Here is a 13,902-nt window from a genome sequence, read left to right on the forward strand (position 1 = left end):
GTTTTGTATATTCTAATTCTTTTTTATTATTATTATTGTCATTTTATTATTGTCATTATTATTATTTTCTTCCTTTCTGTCCTATTAAACTGCTATCTCAGCCCATGAGTTTTACTTTTTTTATTTTTTTAATTCTCTCCCCCATCCCACTGGGGGGGTGGGGGGAGTGAGTGAGCAGCTGCGTGGTGCTTAGCTGCTGGCTGGGGTTAAACCACAACAAAGACCTAAGGGTCCAAGGGGCTCGGGCACATTCATACACTGCTTGGACCACTCACAGGTTGTCCTCAGGAGCAGGTAATGATGCTAGGTGAGCTGAAGGTGGGAAACACTTCCATTTGTTCATTTGGTTGCAGTAAAGACTTAGACAATTAAAGAGAAAAAGTTTTCACGGCATGCTTAGAATAAACATAGTCATTCTTTATCATACAGAGTCATGCCTTACACATAAATAATTTGAATGTCTCGCTCTTTCATGGAAAGTAACAGAGAAAAACCTTCAAGGTTGATACATGGGAGCTGACATTACAAATCACATAGGGTCAAAGCCAAATCCTGCATCCAAACATGCAGACATTTGGTTCCAGAGTTGACCTATACACCACCTCCCTCCCCTGCCCTTGAAGGAACTGAATCAGGACCCTCCTTGGAAGACCACCCCCATCATCAACATCTGGTTACAGATCCCAGTCCTGCAACTTTGGCCCCATAGCTGAAATCCAGCCCTTTACATTTGCAGTGGTATGAAATCCTGGTCAGCAGCTGCAGAAGGAGCCATTGCCTTCTCCAAGGTGTGTTATCCATAGGTTTTTGGAGGTGACTGAACTAAGCCTACCCAAGCCGGATCCCTTGCAGCTATTTCTATTTCTTGGCTGACAAGCAGTTTACCAAAGCAGCAAGGCTAGGTATTGCACAGTCTAGCACCATTTGACTAAAACTGGGAGCATTTATGCGTAACAGCAGTGTGGAAACAGATAAAGAAGCTAGCAGGGTTGCAGTAAGAAATCTGAGCTTTGATCAAGGAGACAGCAGCATTTGACTCTATCTGAGCTGGCAGGAAGATCCCATCCCAAAGCAAAATGAAGTATGCCATTCTTTTCAGCAGATGAAATTCTCCCAGTGGTTTGTTCCTCCCAGGATCATTTTATGTGATCTCTTTGTCTTTAAAGTCTTTCCCCTGAGGAAGTCGATCGTTTAATATAGACTACAGCGTTAGCATCTGGTATTAAATCAGTCAGGCTACTCTGAAACGAGGCGAGGGGGCGTCCTGGAAAGGAAATAAAAATTCAAGTTTAATAGAGGAGATAAGTTCACCTTGACCCATGCTATTTATTGCAAGAGACACAGGAATACACTGCTTGCTCAGCAGAGGGTCACTCCACCCAGTCATAGAAGTGTTTTACACTCCCAGTAAACTCCAGATGCATACTGAGTGTGCACAAGGAATGCACAATCGAGCCCCAGAGGCTTTTACGTCTTGTTTTGCTATACAGAGCTGCCCTAAAAGGGACTAGCACGTTCACACAGCTCTCATTAATCCAGCTGGCAAAGTTAGGCACTCGGCATTTCAGCCACACACTTTCGGCAACTTTGGCTGCAAAGACAACCTGTAAAAATCTGAGGAAGAAAAATGTCAGGAAGGGAAACCTTAACAGACTGCAGGCACAGTGCAGGATGGCAGGGATCAGCATCTGAGCTAGGTGTTGCAGAAAAGGTCTTCTGTCCTGTGTGCTTCTTCTGCATCCCCACCACTGTTTTAAGCGGGGTTCCTTCCAGCCAGGCACGAAACTCAGCAACTAACAGCCGTCCCGTAAGGAAGCCAGATGTGATGCGTTAGGCACAACTCACACAATCCACTGTTGGTGTGAAACCGGCTCAAAGAGATTTATGTTGCATCCGTGTAAGCACTCTTATGTCACTAGTTAGCCACATGCCAATTGCACACAAATCCATGAAAAAGCTGTGTGTTTGGTAGTTTGGTTTTGGGTTGGTTTTTTTAAATGTCATGTGAGCCGACAAGATGTGATTCTTCAGCACCACTGCTGAAAACACTCATTTACCTCATCTGGTGTTTCACTTTATAAGGAACAATTTAGCCCACGATTGAAGTGTCAGCTAAATGAGGTAATTTATAGTAATTCTGAATACATGCTAACTGTAAGAGGCTATAATCAGAGCTAATTATAGGGACATTTTGGAAATCCATTGGTTTGGGGCTTTAGTTTTGATAAAGGGGATAACAACTTGTAAGCCATGATTCTTTTAATTATAACAATAGTAACCACCTTCTTTTACATAGCTTCTTTCATCTCTAAAAACCCCACAGCTTTTTGAAAGCTATATATACCACAGGAATTGTTTAGCCTCACGCCAAAGTGAAGCCATCTCTGCATGAAACAAGTAGCTGTTTAACAATACCTAGCAGTCCACTACAAAATTTGTAGAGGAAAGAAGGCACAGGAGAATATAATTTCTCTTGTGTCTCTTTACAAATACTCAGGGGATCCTTGGATGCCCACCATGGCAGCCACCCGATCTTGACTAAGGAAAGCAGCTTTTACACGCACCCGTAGACTCAAGGCACTACGGAGGAGGGCAGCAGCATCGTCCCCACTCGCGCCCGAGGAAGCAGGGGCACGACACGGCAGTGTCCTGTCACAGCTGCCCAAGCTCACCTGTCCACGTCCTCCGCTGCGTGACGATAAAACTCTGACACTGCGATTGGGAGTTACAAATTGCGGCGGCTTCCTCGGCGCCGTGCACAGAGAGCAGGCATCCCAAGTGGCTGTAGGAGGGCCAGCACTTGTAGTCTTCGCCTTCCACCGTTCGGAAGCCCTTTAGGGAGATGTAGTCTGGGAACGGAAGGAGGGTGTTTAGGGAAACTTTTTAAGTGTGCTTTCAGAGACCAGTTACGCTACACACTTAGTATGTTGCACTTCAGTGAAACTCTTAAAGGAAATGCGATAGTGATAGATTGAACTGACCTGCTTAGATGGAGTGGGTGGAGCTGCAAAGTTATAAGAAACCCAAATCCTGACTTTTGGTTCCGTTATGGAGCACTGGACAGCAATTCCCCCAAGGATATAAGAGAGGGGGCAGAGTTCTCAAGGGTGAAGGGACAGGAGAGCGACCGCAGGGGTGGGTGACAAGGACAGACTGCTGTACAGTCCCACAGACCTTCCACTTCTTCTCCAGAGAAGCCAACCTCACAACGGCCTCTCCTACACCTCAGCCCCAACAGCAGAACGAGCTCATCACAGATCCAGCACTGAGCTACGCGTGGCAGGCGCTGACCCAGCCATCATGGTGTCGCCCACAGGTACAGGAGATTCAGGAACCCCAGTGGGGGAAAGGGAGGCCAGATCCTCCTCCAGTGGGATACAAGAGACCTGACAAGCCTGAGCAGGCGATGTTCAGAGTATTGTTCACTGACTGCAAAGAGTCTCTCGCCACCTTCCCACACCTCTAGGATGGTGATCATTTTGGCACATTGCTGCTGGGCCAGTTGCAAAGCCAACAGGCAGGTGTTGTTGGAAAATACTAGTAATTCCTATTAAAGCTGCTGGACCTTCAGTGCAAATGACTGGAAATCTTTGTAACAGTGCAAATTCTAGTTCTTTCACACGTAAAGAGATTTCCTTCCGCAAGCCACCGTCACCACCCCACCATCTCGAGTGGACGCTCAGGAAAAGTTAAGCTTCAGTAACCACTGGACTTTTGAAGCTGCCTTTTGATTAACCTCATCTCTACCAGCAAATGGGTCCTTTTCAGAGGAATGCACCTTATAAAGGCTCATTTATCCATCCAGAGGTCCAACAGGATGGTCTTCAGGAAAAATAAATTTAGAGGGCACCAAGGCCCCAGCTACTCTGCCACACTCATTTCAGTGTTGTCACCTCCCCACTGTACGTTCCCATAATAACCTGCGCTCAACAGTCAGAAGCCACCAAGTGAAATGGGAAGGTTCAATATCAGCCCAGGAAACTGACCTATTGGTCCCTAGGATAAGATGACCCCGAAGAGAGATAGGAGACACTCAGTTTGCTGCTCTGGTCTAGTTGCTTAAGCTATCCCAAATATATTCACTGAAAACACTGATGCACGTTATCAGGAGAGTATTTAGAAGCAGTGCAAACATATGTCCATATGTAGGCCAGATTGCCTGCACTGCATTTACTTTGCAAAACAATGCAATCATGCATAGCTCCTATGAAAAAACAAAAGGCTGCTCAAAAAAAGATACTTCTGGTGCTTTTCCTAGTGACTATACACTGCCTGAACATATGGGAGATCAGAATTTGACCAGTTACCAAGTTCTTCGCTCCCTCAGTAGCTACGTTACTTAAAGCATTCAAAATCACATACCTTTTAAGAGAAGAGGTCTTTTCTGCAGATAGAGCCCAGACTTGTACAGATGTAAAACCTTTTCAAAAGCTTTCAGGGTTTCATTTATTCCATATCGTAAATCACCTACATTTAAAGAAAAAGATGACAAAGGTAAGTAATTCCATGCAATACCATTTAGAGACTTCTAATGAAGTTTATGACTATTAGCTGGTACCTGTTGCATTCAGAATATCGCCCAAAAAGGGCCGCAAAGCTGGTGGTGCAGAGTGTGGCAAAAGATAGGTGAAAAAATACCTGCAAAAAATCCCACAGACTGATTAGAATACAGTTGCTTAATTTCCCTAGTGATTTAAGTTGTCCACATTTTCCCGTGACTCGATTATCCATATGAACTACTAAGTCTGCTTTGGTTATTAAGTTACATTTGAGCACTTCATTGGCATCTCACAGACTGCTCCTGTGAGTTGGGCTGAAAGCCTTGTCCTTGCAGTACAGCACGCTGCCAAGCGCTACATGAAATCTACCTTGCAAAGGCTTCATGCAGTGAGGCTTTCCCTCATTCCCCAGGGCCATTTTTGTGCTCTAAGCAATGCATTTCCCATCAAAAAAAGACCTATATAAAAGAAGACTCATGCAAGACCTTTCCCTTGCCCTGAAAAAGTTTGGCATTCTTATTAGCCCTGGGAAGGCAGGACTACTCATTCTCTGAACCTTCTAGAAGATTCCTGTTCTACAAGAGACAAGTGCGTTATTGCAAGGCTGCAATAATCTATGCGGGGATTTGCCCTTTCACACCGAGTCCTGCAAATTCAGGCTCCCTTACTAAGTCCTTCTGTGTAAACGGCCAGCTGCCAAGACTTCCACCTGTACGTGACCTGCTAAGCATCGTGCTTTCAGCTGGTGGCCTACACAAAGTGCTGCAGCAGTCTCGGCCCCTTGCCCGTTACCTGTTTCATCGCTCTCCCATAGGTGCCCATAGTCTCCATAGGGAGACTCAGAGTTCAAGGGCAGAGTTAGCCAGCCTCTTCCCAACAACGGGGGCTCAAAGCTGGTGGGCTTTGGCAGGTAGCCCGTGCGGCCACTGCTCTCAGCAAACGCAGCGCATGGATGTCAAGTGCCAGGGCTTGTTTGGCAAACAATAAATTCACAGGTGCAACCTTTGGGGAGAGTTTCTAGAGGGCGTTGGGGAAAGGGAGCAGCAGAAGAAAGATGCCTTCATTCTCACCAGACAACAAATACGCTACTTTCCTGCCTTAGAAGGAAAATAAACTTGCTTCAAAGCGACCCTTAACTACCCTTTGACAGAGGTGAGGAGGAATCACTGCATGGAAGAAACGCAAGATGCTAGAGGCTACGTGGCAGTGTGTGAGCTCAACCACCCCAGATTTTCCCCCCAGTCTCACTGGACATACCGATATGCATTGAAAAGATTCTTCTTTTCATTTATTCCTTCACATTTCCCAGCCGCAGAGCATTTGAGAGGGAAGCTTTTTGTAGGGAATTCGAGCGTGCAGTCTTTATCTTCCTTGCATGACAGTTCCTCAGTGCTGGCATCATCCATGTCTGTCACTTTTAGGTTTCCATCCACCATAACAAACTGCCTCGGCTGGAAATCCAAGAGGACTATTGAACCCAGAGGGGAATGTGCCAAGTAAAACAGCAGTTTCACAAGACTCAGGCAAATCTGAGAAAGAGAAGATGAATATGCATGGGAAAAAAAGATGAAAAACAGCTATTAAATTGGAAGTAGAACAAAGGAGAGGGCATTCAATGAAATTAAAGAAAAAAAAAGCATATAGTACTTAAAAGGTAATTACACGTACGCTACAAAATTTATTATCAACGTTGCCACAGGATTTGACTGGTAAGTAGTTTAGCAACATTTTTTTACAACGTGCATATACAAAAAGAGACATTTGCAGTTAGAGGAACTAGATGAGAAAGCTGTGAGGAAAACAATAGCAGCCTTCATGTTTCAGGAGCTACATTGATTTGCTAGCTGAAATCAGAAGGGTTTTTTTCCCACTCTGGCATAGAATTAATACATTCCCCTCCCTTCCCCCGTGCTGCTCCACACGGACTGAGGCTCCATGGTCATTAATACCAGATCCATGCCTTGCTGCATCACTCAGCAGTATGAATTTGGGCACACAATCGTGCTTCTGAAGACTTAGCCAAAGCATGCAATGTGTTTATTGCCAGCTTTTCTACTTTTATGTCAACTTTCTGGCAGCAGGGTAAGGTCAGACAATACCTGATCCAGCAGAAAGCTCAGTAAACAATTTTTTGAACAAACTAGAGCTAGAAGAGCGCATTTATGCTGCGCCAGCACTTTTTTTCAGGTAGCTTTTTGCAGCAGCTTTCATTCACTATCAGGAGCCCTGGCATCAAACTGTATCATCAGCTAGGTGTGCCAGGCAGACCCGCACCACCCCTCGCTGCCTCCGATAGCGATCTGTGCAGGCGCGAGGGTTTGTTCACTTGGAACAGCTCGCAGAATCGCTGGTATCTGATGTGGCTCATCAGAGGGGAATCCCATCCGTTTAGACGCCCTAATTAGGAAACAGGACCAGACAGTACCAGTGTAAATTCTGAATTAGTGTCTTCATCTGTCAAAAGATTATTAAAACCTTAATGCCACCACACCAGACCTTACACCAGCTAATCCAGCATCATGGGTTTCTAGCTCTACAGGAGGCTTTGGCACATTTGAGAAGACGAGGTGCTGGGAAAGCTACGTAGAAGCCACTATGAAATAGTCTGTAAGCAGAAGTGGAACTCCACAGGCCAAGAGAAATGACTCTGGAAGCTCTGATGCTATTTTAACTTGATTAGTGAAGCACTCGTAAGAATCCCAGCTTCACGTCCCACAGCTGAGCAAGCACAGTTGCCACACTCCCCCTCTGGCTCGGATGGCAAGGCTCCTCTTTAACATTAAGGACCGCATGCAGGCAGGGATTTTATTTTGGGACTGCTGTTGTGTTTTTATTTTTCCCAAAGCATTTCTCATTGACATTAAGGCACCCATGCTTCTACTTGATGCTCTCTTTCCTCCTGGGAACCAAACAAGTAGTAGTGAACCCCCAGCTGAGACCTCCAGGCAAACTGTAATACAAGCTATAACCAAAATAAGTGCCATGTCGCAAGTCATTTATGTTCCTGGGGAGCTTAAGAGTCCCTATGGGGGATGCTTAGGAGACAAGGCAGATCTCACTAACAGGGATGTGATTCTAGCACCTACAGCAGGAGGAAAGCAATTTAGTAGTGTTTGTACTACAGTAATACCTAAAGGGCTAAGATCAGAAACACCATACAAACACGTGGTGACAGACAGGCTGCTCAGCTTGCTGCCTAGAACAGGTAATACGCAGAAAACGAGAGGCTCGTAGCGCGGCGAGGTGGCTTCCCGGAGTCAGTCCCAGCCTGCTGCGGGGCCTCGCTACGAAAGCCCCTCGGTGCAGTGGAGGGATATAGAAGGAAAACCGGCAGCATAGTGTAATACTGGGTATTAAACACCAGCCCAGCCCTGAGCAAGGTTTTGTGTCCGTTTCCTCCCAGATGCAGCTCTTTTAACGTCGCTCTAGAGAGAGGGAATAGAGCTGTGAGACGCCAGGCTGGGGCTATTTTAACGTGCTTTAAAAGGAGCGAAAGCAAAACGATTTAAGGACAACTTGCGGGAGCAAACAGGGTGTCAGCCAGCACGACAATCCCGTTTGGCCCAGCAGCCACCACGGGCTCTTCGCGTTTACCCAGTCTGCGGTCTAAAAGCGACCGGCGAAACTCCCTTTGTTTCGTTTCCTTACTTTAAATCTCTCCTCCCAGGGGGTCTGCAGAAGCTGAATCATCTCCAGCGGGGATCCCAGCTCCAGCATAGCCGTGACCCGTATTTCAGGATCTCCGCTATTATCGTAGCATTGACCGTGCAGCTGCCGGGAGGGAAGGAGCGATTCTCAGAGCGACGCCGCTGCCAGCGCCGGCGGGTCCCGGCCGCCCGGGAACGGGGACGGGCGGGGGGAGACGGGGGCAACACGGGCCGATCGACTCAGCCCCGGCACCGAGCTCCCCCCCCCCCAAACCCCAAGCTTCCGCGCCGAGGGAGCACATCGCGCAGCCCGCCCCGCTCCGGCGCGCCCCCCGTACCTGGACGATGCCGGGATGCCGCAGGCGCTGCAGCAGCGTCACCTCCTTCAGCAGCTTGTAGGCGGCCAGGCGGCGGCAGCCCGCCGGCGCCCCGTACCGCAGCACGCACTGCCGCACCTCCCGGCCCGCCCCGTGCACCGACTTGAGGGCGACGGCGCCGCCGCCCGCCAGCGCCGCCCGCGCCACCACCTTGGTGAAGCCCCAGCCCAGCACGCTGACGCCCGTCGCCAGGCTCAGGTCGCCGCAGCCCAGCCCGCCCGCCGCCGCCGCCTCCTCCTCCCCGCCGCCCGCCGCCGCCAGGCGCCGCAGGTCGCGCCGCCTCTGCCGCAGCTCCTCCCGCAAGCCCGGCGGCAGCGCGAACGGCGGCGGCGAGCCCGGCTGCCCCTCGGCGCTGCCGCTGCCGCTGCCGCCGCCGCCGCCGCCGCCGCCGCGGCCGGCCGTCAGCGCCAGCAGCGCCAGGGCCGGCAGCGCCAGCAGCAGCGCCGCCGCGCTCAGCCGGGCGCCCCGCCGCGCCCGCCCCGCCGCCGCCGCCGCCGCCGCCATGGGGAGCGGGGCTGCGCCGCCGCGGGCTCCGGCCGCTCTGCCGCCCGCGCTCCGCCGCGGCGGGGAAGGCGAGCGCCGCCGAGGGGGCGGGGCGGGCGGGCGGCCGCCCCGGCGCCGGGAGCCCCCACCCCCGCCGGCCCCCCGGCCCGGCCCGGCCCTGCGGGGCTGCCGCTTCCCGAGGGGGGCCCGCGGGAGCACGGGGCAGCGGCGGCACCACCGAGCGCCCGGGGAGGGGAGGTGGCGGCGGCGGAGCGGCTCTGGGGGAGGGGGCCCCGGGTGGGAATAGGAGCCGCCGGGAGTGAGCGGTGCGGCCCCGCAGACGCCCGCCCCACACCCCCCCCCCCCCCTCCGACGGAGGCCGTTTATAGCAAAACACGTCGATTTCACGGGCGTCGGCTTCGTCAGCCCTGCCGAAGCCGCTGCGGAACGCAGCCGGGGGATTAGAATTGGTAAGAACCGAGATGCCGTCGAAAAGTCCCAGGTTAGCTTTCTCAGAAAAGCAAACGCTGGCGGTCTCTCGTACTAGAAGGCTGTTAGGTTGAAACAGCGATACGCTGGCTAAAGCACGGAATTGTAATTGTTTCCAGAAAAAAACCTCACCAAAACCCTCCTCCACCAAAACCAGCCCATCCGGGCAGCAAACGCAACTTTATCGCTTATCTGTGAGGAAATCCAGCAGCCTGGTGACACACGGCCGGCTCAGGGCCGCTTTCTGCCGCACGCGTACCTGCCCAGCAGAGGAAAGCGGTGCCGAGGTGGCTGCGAGGCAGCGGGCCGGGGGGCCCGGTGCCTGCCTCGGCCCTCTCACCCGTCTCCTACCCGCGTCTGCACCGGGCGCTGCTGTGCGGAAAGTCCGGCGGGTTAGCTTAGGGCAAAGGCAGATGCGGATTATCTGCTTCAAACTTAGGCGATACACGGTTAACTCTCCTCACCCAGTGGCCTGAGACACCAGCCCAATGGGTTGATTCAACTTTTCTATTTACCTTTACGCTACTGGGTTAGAAATTAAAGTAATGGTCTGCCTCTCCGCCTGGTTTGCTTCAGTTTCTGCCGTAGTATCTTCGATGGCATAACCAGCCCGAGAGACCATGGGCATATAGGTTACAGGCTGATCCCAGAACAGCTCTTTCAGTAGCTGAATTTCCTTTGTTGCTTTTTAACCTTAATAGCTCTTTAATTACTGTCCTTATTTTCAAACCAAGTATACATCTGTGTCATATTAATGAATATTCATCGTCACCGGAAAGCTATTAAATGCATTTTTACCTGTGCTTCCGAGGGAATAGATGCCAGCTGAGTGTAGTATTATCTAATTTCAGCCTGTCCTCAGCACCGTAATAATATCAAGACCTATTAGAGAAGACTCACAGATACATAAAAATAATAATGATTGATTATTTATTTGCTTTATAGTAGCACTTACGGATTCCTGCCAAGATCATGGCTCTGCTGTGCAAGGCTTCTTGCAGACAAAGGCGCAAGAGGTGGCCTCGCCTTGTAGAGCCGACACCTTGAATGGGAAACACAGCAAAGTGCTGCAGCAAGGATGTAGCAGAGGAGTACCTGGTCATTTGGGCGTCCTTTAGTTCCTTGGAGGGTTTGTGCAAACAAGAGGGGGGAGAGGAGGTAACGGGGGAAGAGATGGAAGGTGAGGGTGAGAGAGACAAGGATCAACCCTTACCAGAAAAACTGAAAAGACCCCACAGAACTGGGGTCTTCCCTGGTGCTTGGCACCAGTATCCCCTGCTAGGATCCTCAGGGTGGATCCAGCATCATCTCTCACTGGATGCCACTGATGCCACTGGAGATGCTCCAGTGTCTGCTTGTAGCTTACAGTGCTGTGATCTTCTGAGGAAACAGGGCGAGAGTGAGGCTTAATTAAATAAAGTCCATTTGAAAAGAAGGAAGCAGTTCTTTAGTATTTTTACAATGGGTCTGTACTGGAGGAACAAATTTTCCTGCACCAGTCCAGTGAGGACACTGGCATGAGGTAAAGAGTCCAAGACCCTCAGCTGGGGTCTCAGCATGGGGGCACTATAGATAGGAAGCAAATCCTACAGATGGATCAAAGAGGAGAAGGACAGATGGAGCGTGAGACATCAGTGTGGTGATGTATCCAGAGCGGAAGAGAGGGGATGTGTGGAAAGGAGCATTGCTGAGAGAAGGAGGGCATGGAACTAAAGAGGAAGGAGGATAGGCAGAAGTTCAGTATTAGAGCAAAACAGCCTGCTAGCAAGGCAAGCCCACCAGTACAGACTGAGTCTAAAGACAGTCTTCAGACTAGTACAGGCTGGAAAAGTTGAGATGCCAGCTATGTTCCTAGGCACTGGCACTTCATCTCCCCCATTAGAGCAGCCCCTGGCACTAGCACTCTCCTGACAATTCCTGGTACGATCTGGGAGTCACGATGTGCCAGAGACCGTTCCTGATACGCAGGTTGCACATGATCACCACATTTTGAAGGATGAGAGAATTCAATAGACACGGCTGTTCTGTACCAGTCCACCTCAGTGCCAGGGAAAGGTCTGGGGCATATTTCCTTCATTAATATAGATGTCACCTAAGTGTTTTGAAGTGAGAAGGGGAAACAGTACCAGTCCTTGAGAAGAGGGGGAGGTCCTGCTCCTGAGTGCTCTCTTGCTCCTAGGAGCACTGGGGGCCTGTGCTGGCTGAACCAGAAGGAGGATCAAAAGATGCTTTGTTCTGAGGGTGCAAAACCATTGGAGAAGTTCAGAGCACAGCTCGTGTGTGTTGTAGGCCCTGGGAGCGAGCAAAGAAGTGCCAAATGTAGAGAGAGCAAACTCCCATCAGGCAGAAATCTAGGTGCTCACCACAGTGGAAGGCAGATGATAGCTTTGACCATGTCCACTCCGGAGCCTGCTGAGATAGTGGAGCTAGACAAGGCCAGGAGACACTTCAGGGCTTGAATGAGAAATACCCGAGTCAGTACTTCCCATTTCATTAAACACCCATCACTACTGATTCACTCGCTACCTCGCATGGACCTGTGCACGGGCACACGTGGGCACGGTGAGCAGGACAGGGCTTGCCACCAAACATTTCACACGGAGGTCTTACATGAGAAGGGAAGGCATTGTAAAACCTTTTCTGAGCCTGCTAGCTTTGACCTCTTTACATCATTTTATTTTCCACTTTCGGAACCTCCCTGACTCGCAGTACCTGCAGCTGAGGGGCTGAGTCTACAGCAAGAAACAGAGCTCACAGGGAGTAAAACAGAGTAAAGGGCCCCCCTTCGACTTCAGTGTCACCCAGGTGCAGCCTCGAAACCTTATCACAAAACAGACAGGCAGTGATTAATTACAAATAATGTCATCAGGACTCCTGCAGAGCAGACCAAAGTATTGGCATGGGCAAGAAGATGGAGAAACTTTAAAATGATCCTACTGAGATGCTGGCAGGATTGTAGTGTCCCACGGAGGCAGTTCCCCCACCCCACTGGTGCCTCCCTTGTCTCTGATACCACTGAAGGAATGAAGAAGAGCAGGCACACTGCCTCCGTGAGGAAATGTTATTTCTCCTCTGAAAGTGCTTCTTTTATCCTTAAGTCCAGGAGAACACAAGATGTTGTAATTTGGGGGGGGAAATTGACAGGAGACACAACAGCCCTGCCAGACCCATCCCATCCCATCCCTCCCTTGTCACGCAGCAGAAGGAAGTTTCTGCCTGACTTTATTGCCTTTGCTGGCATGTGAGCGCTGTGTGGAGGAGATGGGTTGGGTATGTGTTCTGGACACCTGCTTTGTGATTGTCTTGTCTCAATAGCAGATGTTAGATTCAGGGAAGGTCTCCTGTTGCAGCTCTCATCGTATAACCAGATCGAGTGCAAATGCATCTATGGTTAACCTGTGTGCTTGCACTAGGCCCACCATGTCCTAGGAGCACCAGGTTTTCTGAAGATACAGTGATTAGATGTACTGCACACCCCTAGCACAGCACTCTAAAGCTGCTGTGATAAAGAAAGCAACTAGGAGCTGGCCATGGCTAGATAGATGAGCCTGAAAGGGAATGAAATATCCCAATTCCTGCCCTGCTCTGCATACCTGGCTCCAGCAATATAGGACAGTATCTTATGCTTTCTTACCTACATTCATTCTCCCAGAGGCTATAGATGGAGCAGAAGGCTGTCCACTGTTCAGAAGTTATCAGGCTGTGCTATAATTGCAATGACTGCGATTGAATCCTGTGCTTCTGAGCTTCTCCTGGCTTCCTGCAAGGGCTAGGAGGAGATTCCTCCCATGCAAAACTGTGATAATTTTTCCCACTTCCCTGCTGGCACTGCTAGCTGGGCTCCTCCTTGGAAATGTAGGTGAGTCTGTACATGAGGTGTAGATGCAAAATTGGGAGTCTCCTGTGCTCCAGACTAGCTGGGGTGAGAAAGCATCCCCTTCTCCCATGCCAGCGGTGAAGGAGTTTGCCTTCCTCTGAGAGTCAGAGGCTCCTCTGGGTGTATTTCCACTAAGTGGTTCTCTCCTGACCCAAGAGTGCAGCAGCATTTTCCCTGTTTCTTGTCTATGACGCTGATCTAAAAGGGGTAGGATCAAGCTCTTGGGTTAGCATAAAAAACCTGGGGAGAAATCCGGCACGAGGGAACTCCTGACTCTGAGCACCTACATGAAAGACCTGGGCATCAATCCAGAAGAGGGAGGCAAAGAGTTTATAGGTCTGTGAGGGGTATTAAAGAAACCTGCAGCAGCCATCTGTCAGAACAGGAGGAAGACTTAGACACCTCTAATAAGGACTCTTGGGAATGAGTGTCACCACCGGTGCCCTCACCTTTGGGGGCAGCTGCTTGCTTACCTTCCCTCTTGCCAGCTGAGCTTCTGGCTGCCTCCAGACAGTTCCTCTCTGTCTGCA

The 13,902-nt window shown here is 50.2% G+C and overlaps 1 protein-coding gene across 1 annotated transcript; it reads right to left on the bottom strand.

The window, feature by feature from the left end:
* Positions 1-396: 396 nt before the first annotated feature.
* LOC104311223 (extracellular tyrosine-protein kinase PKDCC) lies at positions 397-10,598 on the bottom strand. Its single transcript, XM_069782989.1, has 9 exons — positions 10,451-10,598; positions 9,960-9,967; positions 8,485-9,513; positions 8,148-8,270; positions 5,757-6,028; positions 4,559-4,638; positions 4,363-4,467; positions 2,673-2,849; positions 397-1,264 (listed from the first exon to the last, which is right to left on the bottom strand). The coding sequence occupies exons 1-9, from the start codon at positions 10,596-10,598 to the stop codon at positions 1,161-1,163; spliced, it is 2,046 nt and encodes a 681-aa protein (XP_069639090.1). The 3' UTR covers positions 397-1,160.
* Positions 10,599-13,902: the final 3,304 nt, after the last annotated feature.

This window comes from Haliaeetus albicilla, chromosome 5 (assembly GCF_947461875.1).
Source record: "Haliaeetus albicilla chromosome 5, bHalAlb1.1, whole genome shotgun sequence".
Classification (NCBI taxonomy): domain Eukaryota; kingdom Metazoa; phylum Chordata; class Aves; order Accipitriformes; family Accipitridae; genus Haliaeetus; species Haliaeetus albicilla.

What these genes read in the sequence shown, in the direction of transcription:
- LOC104311223 (XM_069782989.1), bottom strand. Translation starts at nt 10,598, where the DNA reads ATGACCAGGTACTCCTCTGCTACATCCTTGCTGCAGCACTTTGCTGTG. An exon ending in CCTGGGAGGAGAGATTTAAA is followed by an intron (nt 6,029 to 8,147) that starts GTAAGGAAACGA and finishes TCTCTTTCTCAG; the next exon opens with ATTTGCCTGAGTCTTGTGAA. An exon ending in CGATATTCTGAATGCAACAG is followed by an intron (nt 4,468 to 4,558) that starts GTACCAGCTAAT and finishes CTTTAAATGTAG; the next exon opens with GTGATTTACGATATGGAATA.